At 43.6% G+C, this 13,971-nt stretch overlaps 1 protein-coding gene across 3 annotated transcripts in view; it reads right to left on the bottom strand.

Annotated features, from left to right (window-relative positions):
* Nucleotides 1–5,333: 5,333 nt before the first annotated feature.
* AATF (apoptosis antagonizing transcription factor) overlaps nucleotides 5,334–13,971 on the bottom strand; it is an 82,314-nt gene continuing 73,676 nt past the window's right edge. For all 3 annotated transcript variants that reach the window (XM_037880669.2, XM_043531255.1, XM_043531256.1), the window contains one exon: nucleotides 5,334–6,728. In XM_037880669.2, the coding sequence (XP_037736597.2) occupies nucleotides 6,665–6,728 (64 nt within the window). In that variant the 3' untranslated portion in view covers nucleotides 5,334–6,664. The remainder of the gene's footprint in view (nucleotides 6,729–13,971) is intronic.

Genomic DNA, 13,971 nt, shown 5'->3' with positions numbered 1-13,971 from the left:
TGTTTCCCCCTGCCAGCTAAGTTACAAACATAAATCCAGTACAGACTTCACCCCACACAGGGTTTTAAAAATCTCCACCTCTAATTAATGGTAAGTATTTAACTCAATTTCAAACTAAATTGTATCAACCCAGCAGTTCCAGTTATTTTCACGCATTTCTTGAACCAGAATCCTGAGGGTTAAAGAGATAAATCACCTTAACAATCATAATGGAATTTAGAAGGGAAAAAACCTACTGAACTCCAGAAATGCATTTAAAACTCTTTAGCCTAAAATATCTACATATTAAAATGCCAAGAAAAGTGCCAAAGCTGTAAGCTTTCAAAAGCCCAAGATCAAAGTGCTATCATCTTTTAATTTAAACCTTTTGTTGCATCAACAGTCTCAAGAGGGATGAGAGAGATCAAAATAAAAACTGAAACAAACTGTGGCTTTGTAGCTGTTTTTGTTTTAGTCTCTTCTCTCAATTTGGGCCACGAAATAGGTCAGCTCCATTACTGATCAGCCTTCCCACAAATATTTAAAACAAATTGAATTGCACACCCAATACCCATCACAATTACGCCAGGCACAATAACTAAATTAGCAATTCAACAAAATAATTGGAAATGCGATTCTCTCTATTCCACAGTCTCCCTCGGGGGTTTAGCCGATCTATGGGGGGAAAACTCCGCTTTACTAATTCTGCAGCTAATTAGAGACACACTTGTAAATGAAGTTGTTTGTCTGAAACTTGAAATTCTCTGCTGGGGGAGAGGAAAAATTCAGACCCTCCGCCCCCAAAACACACACACACACCTAGCTGATCCGCAATGTTTTTAAAGGCTATAATGCACATACAGCTAGGCACTAATAAGCAGATATATCATGAATAATAAGGAATTAATATTCTGTTGGGAAAAATCTTACTCACTGTTAATTGATAGTATTAGGAAAACTTATTGGAAACTGTTCTGGTATCACTGTCCTTATTAATAACCGTTTACACCTTTTGACAGTAAAATAGTCCTGCAATGAGAGCGGGAGCATTTTCTGCTAACTCTCCACAGCACCCTGGCTACCTTTCTGTAGAGACAGGGAGTCTATGACTAGCCACAGCCAGGTAGACAGTGGTTCACCAGCTATTAGAAAGCATTGTTGTAGAGAGCAGGAGTCAGAAGCCTGGCTCCCCTTCGATTTGCTGTGTGACCATGACCTGGTCACTTGATTTGTTTGTGCATCAATGTAATCCCCTGTGAACTAGACCTCGTACTCACCTGTGGTGGGCATAGTTAGTGTGCAAAGTCCAAAGCCTGATACAAGCTTGGTATTACCACCACCACCACACTAGTGAGTAAAAGGAAAATGGGACTGGTAAAATTTGCCTACAGACACAGACTTTTACAACCTCCAATATAGCCAGACCCTGGCAAACAGAAAGATTCACTTAATTCCTTTTCCAACTAAACGCATGCCCCACAAGAATCATGCCCTACACAGCATTGGGCAGCCACCATTAGCCCAGCATTGGAATGGAAATCAGAACTAAATATTTAATAGAACAGCAGTGGCTGGGGTAAGTTTCTATTAAGGTTTGAATTTTGCAGGCCCAGAGAGTCTGTGTTTAGGGGAGACCCAGGAAAAAAAAGACTTACAACATGGAATTTACAGACCAAACTGAATTCCAGAACTTTGAGGTACTTTCTGAGCATACGAAACACTTAGGCCTTGGGTAATTTGCCCTTTTTTTGCTGTCGGAATAAGCTTTGCGTCCTAGCTGGTCTCTGCAGTAAATCACATTGACCACAACAACACCTCCTAGTGAGGCCAGAGCTGATTAACTGCAGGCTGCCCTACCACTGGACTCAGCCATGTAACCACTCGAGGCACTCCTGTAGATGGCTCTGATTAGCCCCTACTCAAGAATTACACAGGCTGCGTTTCGGCTGCCAGCATATTCAGATCCTGGAAACGTACCATTTGCACATCAGGAATAAAGAACTGACCTTACCAGCAAGGTTAGCAGATGAAACGGGGTCCTTGCAGGCTAAACCTTCCTTTCTAAGGTTCCCTTGATAAATCACACTAACCAGGTAGGGGGAAGAAAAAGCCTGCTTAAATGCTGATAAGTAAATTCAAAAGCATCCTTAGTAGGGCTTTGAATCACTCTTATCTCTTCAAACAATATGAACTAGAAGTTATCACATTTGAAGTGTTTCATGTAACCCTTTTAACACTACCTCCAGCTACGACTTTAAAGGACACAGGAGTCAAACTGAAAAGGAATTTTAAACCAGGCATGTACAGTCAGCCCCTCAAGTCAAAGCAACGTAATCCTACGCCGAGAATAGGCGCCAGACTTGTTGGAGCAGTAATGTAGGATACGCATGTCCGGCTTCCTTTTAAACATCCTTAATGGTTGCTCTGACTGCGTAAGCGGCGTGAAACCATTCCGCCGACACCAACTTGGGAAGCGGCTCATTTCCTCCACTTGATGTCCCTCAGAATTGTGGCGATTAAATCATGAGATTTTTTTGTAATGACGTTAGCAGACCACAGGTCGGAGGCTTTCAGCTATTCAGAAACTAAGTGCTGGTATTGTTCAACCTGCGGGGAAAATACTTCTGGAGTGTCAGCCCACGGTCTTGCTGGTATGTCGGGGTGCGGGGAGAAATGAACCAGAGCTGCTGCTGTGTTGGCTTATGAGGAATGATGTGGAAGAGTTCGTTGCCTTAGCCACCGCAGACTGTAAGACAGATCGCAGTGACTGGCTGTGGCTACTTTTGCAGCCTGTAGGTTTAGGACCGTCAAGCATGGTCTGATGTGTAGGCTACATTTCTGTCTGCTCAGCACTAGGACACTGAAGCCTGCTTCCATAAAGCCAGCCTTCCCTTTGCTCACTGTGACCTACATGTGCTGTAATGCTTCCCCTCTTCCTCCTAGGACACAAGACAAATATAGAGGCTTTGTCCACCCCCCAAACAGCACTAGTTAAGTAGCACTACTTACCCTTGATTCTTTGTGGCTGGATTTCGCCCCTCAGCCAGCCATGCCCTTGTACATTGCAGGGAGAGCTAAGAGTGTTGCAAACTTCACAGCATAAGGTTGTTATTGGATCCAGGAATAGAAAGAGCAACAGTGACATTTGCTAAGTTTCTCCCTGGCAAATTTTGACAAGTCAGAGCCCTGGAAAGATAGGAGAAAAAAAAAAAAATCGATGTGCTCCTATGCTACCTACAACTACTGCTTTGCTGCGAGTGGACATCAAGATTTATTCATCCACGCTACATGCATTTTGTAAGACAAAGTCAATGCTCACCTGGACACAGATATTTTATAAACCCAAGAAAAATGTTATATTTTCTACAGGGGACAATAACTCTCCTCCACCCACTGATCAAGAGGGCCACAACTGGACGGTGGCCAGCAAAGGATCACGATGCAACACGTTGATAAGTTTCAGCATTGGCATTTCCATATTGTTATGCAACGCATGGCTCCTCTCTTTTGTTGCTGTGATGCTAGACAACTCTCAGGTGCCTAGTGCAAAGGAGAGAAGGAGAGCGGGGCCAACTTATTTTTGAATCAGCTGAGCAATGGAGCTAATGGCTATTGCCTGGCTGCAACGTATCGTAAAGGTGAATCTTTGGAACACTCTGCTCAAGTTTACTTAAAGCAAAGAACTGATCCATTTTCTAATTCCATATTGATTATAAGATCAGTTTGATGCAACTGAATCTATTCGTGTTTAACCAAAATATAAGTGCCTTTACCCTGTTACGAAAAGAATGAATATTCCATCGCCTGAATTTTCCATCAGCCTTCAGTATGAACTTGAAAAAAAGAAAATATTTTGCTTACTGGTAACTTTCTGTTCTTCGTGTTCCTTGATACTGGGGCGTAGAGATTGGATCACGCCATCCTAGTGTTCCTAGCAAAATAAAATAAATCAACTCCACACAAAAGGAAAGGGATGTTTCATTCGTCATTAAAAATGCCTCTGAATTCAGTCCTGATAACAGGTCTGAACTCATTTAAAAATCAGCAGTAGCCCCACACACAAAAATAAAGTATTCGATTTTATTAAAATGCAAATCAATCAACTAATCTGTCTTTCAGGTAACAGTTCAATAGCAGGATCCGTGTCAATTAAAATAGTTTCCAATTTATTCTTTGCTGGAAGGAGGGTGGTATCCTGAATTCTAAAACCGCCTTGTATGATTATGTATTTTATACCATCTCTGCTGTCTCATACCCTTCATATGTTCTAGCTAATTAAGCGTATTTTCTCTAAATATTTTGGAGTAACTGATATTTCAGTGTCATGCAGGACAATGTCCCAATAGTGGGGGGAACCCAATACTTCCATAAATTCTGGCATATTGTCGTAGGTATAGAAAGCCAGTACTCATGTCTTTCATCCACCCGATTAGGTGACCACAAGGTAACAAATTACGTATAAAATACCCAAGGAGGTTATGTTATAACCAAAGCTGAAAGAGCTCCTGCTGAGATGTACTAGTTTATAGCTGGCCTGATTTCCAACAGTGCAGAGCTCCCAACAGCTGCCACTCAGGTAAAATCAGGCCACTTATTTAGGAAACTACACATAATGTTGGGCCAGTGCTTTCACCCAACCCCCACTGGATGAACATTCAGAAGTTCTAAAGAAGGGAACACTTTTTATAATCCTTGTCTTATTACAGACAAACCTGAAAGCAACACACACAGTTTTAAGTGATCGAATAAACATGCAAAAAAAACATTACATACCTTTACGTTTTTGTAGAAGTGCTTTGGAATTCCTCAAGATAAAAAGCACTATGCACATGTTATTAATTGTCCTTATTAATTTACCACTTACTACAGCAAGCCAAGGAACTGAGATAAGTTCTCAAATTCAGATGGAGAATATATCACTAGCTTTGCAATCGTCTTTGTTAGGATCACCTTGTCAATGCGTCAAGATGTGACTGATGATTCTATGCTTCTCTACCAATTAAAACAGGGGTGTGAGAGCCAGGACTCATCTCACCAACTGACCTTGTGTCAGTGGCCTCTTCATTTCTCAGTTAGTCCATCTGTGAAATGCTATAACAATGCTTACCTGCCTTTAGGGGTGTCATGAGATTTAAGCAAAGTTCGCAGAACTCTTCAAGATCCTGACATGACAGATACTCTGTAAATGTAAACGAATGAACCAAAAGAATACAGACTCCTTCGTTGTGCATTAAAATAAATAACAGGTTAAAGACTTTAAGAAAAAAAACCCATTGAAGAGAGCTGCTTAATTAAACTAGCATATATCCCTCAAATCCACATTCAGACACACCGGATGTATTCACTGCACTGTCAAGACTTGGTTAGCCAATTTACAGGCTACTTTAATCAGATTATTTAAAGAAGAAAACAGAGACAGTGTAGTTAAACAAGTCAATGCAATGGCCATCTCGTTATTATACTACAAACATATGCACACATTATTTATGCAAGATAATCTTCATCTGAGATTGGTCACAGCAGGCTAATAAATCCCCCTTATGGGGATTTAATTTTCAGCTTTTGACCTTCTGATGAAAAAAAAAAAAACAAGTGAATCATCTCCTCTTGCCAGATTTACACCGGTGCTAACCTCTGCAGAAAGCATGTCACTAGTGGAGAGAAAAGGAAGAGGCCTCAAAGAATCCTGATCAGCAAAAATAATGGTGTGCACGATCAATGCTGAACTGAAATTCACAAACATTTTCCAGTTGCAAAAATATCCCTGGTCATGTGCATGTGTTCAGCTGGGAGCCGTTCCATGACTGACCTTTTATGCATAATAAGCAGTCCTTTTGGAAGCCCAGGAGTTTGGACTCTCTGAAATTCAAGGTAACCACGGATGGGGAGCACCTTTTTCCAGCCACATTAATGGCATTTTAGCCATCGTGGCTCAGACAATGCACAGCTGCAGCATTCTAAAATACTGCCGCAGAACCGTGCATTTCAAATGAAGGTCCAGGAAGTTGGTTTAACATAAACGTAGGTCCCCATTCTGCAGTAGGAGATGCTTAAACAGCCACCTTCGGAGCCCAACTAATCTCAGTGGGATTCTAGAAAGGCATAAGGGTCTACTTGTGCAGATAAGATTGCAGGATCAGGGCCACACATACAAGATGATCAAAAAGGGAAGGGCATTGTATGTTCTTTAATTGGCATGGACAGATTCTAAACTGAATTGCAAAAAATATATGGGGGTGCCCTCTTGCCAGGGTACATTTCCTTCTTAACTCTGATTTGTACTGCACAATTCAGCAATGGGGTCTGCAGGAAATAAAATAATCCTCATCAAATTACAAGACATCCTAACAGACAAGACACTTTCTGAGTGACCTTAAAAAGGAAGGGTGCTGGCGCTTCCCTGCACATGACATAATCCACTTCACTGCGGTCTTGAAATCCAAGTTGTGGGCTACCACGTGGCTAGAAGCTCTCTCAGCGAGCCCTACTGCGGCCATCACTAAGTGAACCATAGGAGTAGAGCTGTGATCTACAAACTGCCCAGATGTGACAACGTGGCTGCAGGTTCCGGCAGCACCGAGGCAAGAGTCCAAACGCACTCGAAGGATCCCACTGGGCATTAGCCAAACGCAGAGAACAAAAGTAAGTGTCTGTGCATATGTTTTCCTTCTGCAAAGGCTTGATGCTAATTCTGCTTGGGTTCTTCGGGATGCGTGATTTTGCCAAACAACGATCGATAAAGCTCCGTCCTGGGAAAAAAGGAGGGGGGTGGGGGGGAAGAGAGTAACTTTTCAAGGTCAAATTGGAAGCAAGAGGCAGGCAGCGCTACCATCCGCCGCTTCAAATGAAAAGGCCGTCGTATAATTAAAAATGCATTCAACAATCTTTATTAATACATACAAGTGTAGGGAAGAACTTGCGTGCGACCAATCACATGCAGTACAGAAATATGTAAATATTTCGGTGTGGCTGGATACCATCTCTCTAGGGAATGAGGTTTTCTATAAGTTTGCCCTTTACAGACAGCCTCTTCAAGTAAGAAAACAAGATTGAATATTTTAATAGGCTGTATGAGAATGCAATGCCATAAGGAGGATTCAATCAGACAGCCTATGTGGGGCTATAATTTAGTTTTCATACATTTTCTTGGATTTGACGGTACTTGAAAAACAATGAAAATGACCCAGCAACAAGATTCCAATTAATATCACATATGCAGCAGTTCTGATAAGAGAAGCAAGTTTCCCTTTAAAAATCACCACATCACAGGCTGGTTTTCTTTCTTTATTTTTAAGCTTAAAACCTAAGTAGCCAGGGAAGGTAGATGGAGGGGGAGCGGAGGGAAGGCAAATTTATTTACAAACTTCAGCTGCAAAACAGAAATTCATGTGGTCATGGCAATCTAGAGAACCCTTAAGGAAAAAGCATCCAGACAGGGCTACATTTTGAGCTCGCGGTTGTACTCAAAGTAGAGAAGACACAGAGATACAGCAGATAAAACTCACAGAAGAGAAACTACCTCCTTGCCCGTGCTGCTAACATCATCTAGGATTATTAAAACAAAGAATTTTACACAAAATCAGAGATGACGATCACCTAAAACTCAGTCAGGCCAGGAACTGTTCAGCCATGATTTCACTGGGACATGGGGTGGAGAGGGACCGTTTTCTGTCTAGTTAATTAGTGAGAGATTGGACCAACATATGAAATTCAGACTGGTCTGAAATTTGGGCCCCGTCTATTAAAAATGTAAGTTGTTTCCTAATAAATACTATGCACATGCACGTCGCACACTAGACTATTATGAATGATACATTTATACAGTAGACAGAGACTTTTATCGGCTGTAGAGGAAAGCACTTATTTGTCTGCTCTATCCCCTTCATCTGATTTCTCCGTTTAGACTGGAACTGCCTATATCTGTGTACACTTGCACTATTAGCACTAAGGGGCAGCAATCTTAATGGGGGCCTCTAGATGCTACCGGAATACAGAGATTATTGTTAATACTGTGACACTCGTACAGTGTGTATATAATTTTTTACACACACACACAAGGATGTATTACATAAACAGCATTCCCAAACAGCCCTAAAGAATGGCTTGACATCACTTTCCTGAAGATAACAACTAACAAAACCACACAAGAAATGCACCTGCACTTTCACAGAGCAATACAAGGGAGAGGCGGGACACAGCCACTTACCGTAAGCTTTACGGAAATTTCTTGGCCACATTTCCCACACTGTCTGCATTAGAAACACCCAGGCAGATGAGAAGTCTAACACTGGCCCAGGGCCTCTGGCTAGCGTGCCAAATGTCCTCCACACAAGAGACCCAGACTCAGCACGGTTCCCTGCAACACTCAGGGAGTTGAAGAGCTAAATAGGCAATCAGTTCAATCCCAAAAGGAAGGGAGCTTATTAAACTACATTTAGACAGATTTAACATTTTAAAACCCCCGTGTGTGGGACAGCACAGGAGGCCACCATCTTGGCTTCACTGCCAAGTGGAAACAATGAGAGGCAGGTGGCCATTTTGAAAACGGGCATATTTGCTACAGGCAATTTTATCTTCACTCCTATTGAAAATGATCAGAGACGGCTGCCATTTTGAAAGAGGTGAATTCGTTGGGGGAATTTCCAGTACAAGAGCATTACGCATCAGCCAGCCTCGGCTAAACAGGCAACTTTAAATTACGAAGAACATCAGCAAACAATGGCCATCCATCCTGAAACGCTATCTTCAAATGTAACCATTGCATGAGATTTCAGTCAGTTTTAACCATAGGGGAAACTGGGAGAACCAACATCATCTCATTAGTAAGATCATTCAGGACAAAAAGGTCAGATACATGGTGCTACATTTCTTAAGGACCCACTCTTGAAATCAATTTTAACTCATAAGCTAATTATCCAATTAACGGTAAAAGTCTCAGAAAATTCATTCTTTAGTCAGAATAAGTATTGCAATTTGGGGGAGGGAGGTGAAATAGCTGTATTTAGTGGTTGAATTCGTGCTTTCAGTGCAAAACTCAACTCAGCCTTAACTATGGAACTGCAACTGGAGCGTCTGACAGACAGAAAGAGAGAGAGAGAACGATGTAACCTATGATGCACTCAAAAAATCCCCAAACTCTCTGAAAAAATGGACCTAACATTTGAAAAAATTGGCAAACCCTGGATTAGAAGAAAGCAAGATGGCAGGGCTAGAATCCTGGGAAGACTCAACTGAAATGCAAGAGGTGCCAAAAACATGGCGCTAGGGGACAAACTGTGCCACGCATGCCCGTCAGACACGACCAAACGCAGCGAGGAGGAGCCAAGCTTTGTTTGCGATGCAGATTTGCAGCCCGCACGAGAGGGCGGCCGTGGGGAAGTTTAAGTTCTGGTGAGAAACAGCAGCAGTTTCGTAATGAACGACAGGGGGAGGCGCAGCTTCTTCCGACAACAATGTGCCCCGGTCACTAGGTCAGAGAGAAATCAGCTGTTTTAAGTGTGAAAACTCAACGCTGCATGTTAATAACACTGGGGGAGGGGGAGGAGAGGGGGAAAAGCTCACTGTCTTCTGTCTCCTTCTCATCTTTATATTGTATAAACGCAGAATAGCCAGTGGAACAAACAAACCAAACCCCCCTGACCGAGACAATCAGCCCTCTGATTCTACCACAGTCTTCCATCGCGCTTTTAAAATAAATAAATAAAGAGCGCTGCGTTACTTTGGCTCGGCTACACTTTGCAGCCTCCCTGCCCATTAACCGATAAGTACCACTGTCGTTTGCTGTTTCAATTTAGAAATTAGATCGCATAAAGCAGGCAGTTTTACTGACAAAAAGGACATTGTGACTTTAAGACTCCATCATTTGATTGGGGGGGTGGGGGGGAGAGGGGAAATGCAGCGAGCGATGCTATTTAGTCCTTCACAATCATAGCCTTCCACCCTTGCCTTGCTTGCTTGCGCCAGACCCCATCATTACCACTGAGCAAATGTTTCCACTTGTTCTGCAATATCAGTGAAATTCCTGGGCAGAAAGCAGCAGTTACTGTCCGCAGCAGGGTTCACATGTCAGGAGCGGAGAGGGAAACGCTGAAACCGGTGTTTCGATAGAACATCATTTCACACTCAGGTGGGCAAAGCTGACAAACATACGCCGGTTGCTCATGTCAAAGTAACTCGAAAGGCTGAGTGGTTTGGAACCTTTTAAGGAAACGTCACCGATTTCACTCCTTTCCTCCCTCCCCAACCCCCGACACAGCTCATTTTAAACACCAAGGAGGACTAATCATATTGCAGCAAACGGCCTCACAAAGATACATTCTAATGCCAAATGCACCCACTTTGCAGGCTTCCTACAGACAAGGCTCTTGAGGTCTCATGAAAGAGAGAGGCATATGCACCAATTATTGCCCCACGAGAGCCCCGGGCCCTGTTACGTCCAGATGAAGGCTCTCCAGTCAGAGTGTAACTCTGCTATGCACACCAGCAGATGCTCGTGTATTCACTTTCCCCATCCCGTGCATTCCAACTCCAGCACAGAGACCAGCGGAGAAGCCCTGATGAGCTGCAGCCGTTTTCCTGGGCTCACACCCACCAGGCACATATATTTTTACACTGGGGCTTACTGCCAATTCGGGCTCTTTGCTAAGATCCAGTCTTGTGTTCTCCAGGACATGTGGGAGATTCTCCCAGTTGTGTTCTGTTGCGTTTTTTGGGTTTTTTTTGTTACTAGGACGCATCACACTCATTGGCAATAGGACAAGCCACCATCAGATGGCATTCCAGGAAAACGTTTACTCAGTCATTACTTCTAAACCATATGCTCAGCACCGGAGATACCAGACTTAAGATACCAGACCTCAAACTTTTAGATGGTGCCATGGGACCAGTCCCAAAGACGTCTAATTCAACGCTGTCCCTCAGTAGACTTATATCCAGCAGCTTACACACATTCTCATTCTGCTCTTCGGCACGTTGCTGATCTTTTTTATCCATAATCCACATAACAGTTAAGGGTACAAAGCCAGCCGGTTAACTCATTTTTCAACACATGTATCGTCAGCCAAAACAGATCTCAACAGAACATACCCCATAGACCTGGGGTAGCACATTTTGGGGGGGGCCTTCAGCACTAAAACAGAAGTAGTCCAATCCGCAGCGTTGACTCTGCTTGCAAACAGAGTAGAAAGCTGCTGCCAAACTTTCTGAGAGCCAAGGAAATTTTGCAGAATATTGTTTCCTCTGAATTGAAGAGGGTTATTAAACTCTCGCAGGCATCTAGATAGGTCTATGTGGGTCATAGCTCCAGTATCTAAGTGCCAAACAGTCATTAAGATATTTATGCTCACGGTACCTTTGTGAATGAGGGAAGTATTCTCCCCATTTTACAGATGGGGAAGCGAAAGAGCGAGGGACTGACATCCAAAATGACAGAGGGAGCCTGTGGCAGATGCAGGATTGGAAACCAAGTCTCCCAAGTCCCAGTCCCGAGCCTTTCCCACAAGGCCGCTCTTCCGCCATTGTACATTCTGGGTTCCGGGCACCTGGTGCAGAAGAGGGTCGTTATACAGAAAGGGGAATCACAAACCCTTTCAGCAGAACGTGGGTTGGCAACATGGGGGACATGAGGCCCCTTTCATTAGGGTTAGATGGGAGGAAAGTACCACTAAGATCACAGGATGCGAAAGGCTGAGAATCCCCACAGTAGGGCATACTGGAACGGATCAAACAGGAAATAGGGACTCCAAGTGCCTTGCGAAATAGAGTTCTGTACGTAGGAATGATCCAAAACAGATCCCCAAGATGCAGTTAGCCCTGTTTGGGAGCCATCACACTATTACAAAAGTAAATTCAGCGAAGTACCTACCTCCCCACCTACCAAAAACCGCATCCCATTTAAGATGAGCACACAAATCAACAGAAGCCAGCCCATCCATGCCCCTGCTGGGCTCTCATCAGCCACTCACACTGCAACAGCCACAGAAGAATGCGCCAACATCCTCAGGACATTCAGTGGCACAGCAGGTGCGACCTACCTGCCTGCACCTGGCAGCCAAGCAGTGAAAAAGGCTGATGGCTCGTGCTAAGGACACTGTGCCTGCTTTGAATTTCAAGCCTCTGGACTTGGTTGGTTTTTGAGTGCACAGACACATGCCCAAAAAACCAGGGCTAAGTCAAGTTACACATTTCAGGCCAAACTCAGCTCAACAGAGGAGCACTTTGAAATTTAAAGTCACTGCCCTGCCCCCTCTCCCCCGCACCCAGTTAGTTCTTTCCCCCATTCCCCAGTGCTGTAATGAAGTTTAAATAGAACACACACACTCTCTCTCTCTCTCTCTCTCTCTGGACAACCCCACCAAAAAAGAAAATATGAAGGTAACTACTAGCTTGAACATTTGCTATCAGCCTGGGTTGTGGCCCTTTCTCTCCAGTGGGGCACTGATCTCTCAAGCCTTCTCCTATTTTTGTTTGGTTACCTGGCTTACTCTGAGGGTAGGGGAGTTCAGGAATCAGCGTTCCATTGACACGGACCTCAGGGACCAAAATTAGCAAAATCATTTTTAAAGCAAGCAAGGCCAATAGGGGCGTTAAAAGTACCAATGCATCTTCCTCAGTTGTGTGACGCTGCCTGAACACAGAGAAGCTCCAACATTCAGAACACCAAGTTCCGCAAGGCACGGCATAGGCATAACTTGCAGTACGGTCCTGCCACACCATCCAGACTGCTCTGCTGTGTTGCACCCTCGCTCGTAAGAGTGGGTAACAACAAGCCCTCTCGGCTCGCAGGGCCGGGCCTGCGTGTTCCATACTGAAGTCAAAATTCTAGCAGGGCTACCTGAAAATTCCAGGTGTGAAACAACTACCAGCCAGCTTTGAGAACTGCCTGCTGCTGGTGCCGAGATTACACTGTGCAGAGAGAGGTTATTTGCAAATGGGAAGGGAGGAGGGGGTTGTAAGAAATGTTTTAGCCAGCCAAAAAATGCCAATTTATTATTGCTGCTGCATAGGCTACCTTTCCCCTGCAGCATCTCCCCTCCGCAGGATTTCACCATGCAGAGAGTAAAACTCATCAATCCTTCAGGTTTAACCTTGTCTCTGTTTCAATTCACCGGGGTAAGTGTGGGTTTTAATACTTTCAGGCCCCTGAAGGCTATGCATAATGAACTCGGATTTGGACTAAAAAACATAGAATTTCTCCCCCACACCCACATATATTAAAAATCAGATCTGAGCCAGTGAGTCGAAACACCCCACCCCAAGTCAGTGCGGGAAAGGTGACTTTAGCACAAAAGGGTATTGGTATTAGCAATGTGCTGAGGAATAACCTAGACCGAGTAATTAATAGTACTTACACCTGAGGTAGAGTGTGTGGAAGGAGCAGGTCGATACAGGGGTCTTCCTTGAATTAAAATTTAACTTACCCTTTATTGCAACCTACAAAAGCAAGTAATGAGCACTAACATTTTTATTTCTTTTAAACTGTCATTTAGCCTGGAGAGGGGATAATTACCTATTTCCACTGTAGTAAGGTTTTATCACCCTTAGTGAGGCATTTTCTAATTTAATATTTTTACTGTATTATCATAAAACCTGTTTCTGGGGAAAAAATGATCACGAACCACACACCAATTTGCCATAAAACATGTGTGTGTAAGTACCTTGGCTTAATTATTTATGCATTTCTTCTGCGCCAACTCCAAAGAGTGAGAGCACGGGTATTAGATACATCCAGAAGGGTTTCATACCCTCCCCACAGCTTCCTAGCCTGGCATGTCGAGCGTGCACATGTGCGAACCTGTGTTTCATGTTGCTCTTCATTCAGCATCCCTATCAACCTTAAAGAACCCAGTCTTCTAAGCAATTTGTACCACCTATGTGGCTGCAAGAGTGTGGTTTGTTTGGTGAGAAGAGAAAATAAAACAGACGAAGGAATATCCCACAACAGTGGATTGTATGGGGGAAAAAAAAAACAAAAACAACTTTGCAACTACGGTC

The sequence above is a fragment of the Chelonia mydas genome, chromosome 17, assembly GCF_015237465.2.
Source record: "Chelonia mydas isolate rCheMyd1 chromosome 17, rCheMyd1.pri.v2, whole genome shotgun sequence".
NCBI lineage: Eukaryota > Metazoa > Chordata > Testudines > Cheloniidae > Chelonia > Chelonia mydas.
Note: the sequence above shows the minus strand (reverse complement) of the source record. Positions and strands in the feature narration are given on the sequence as shown.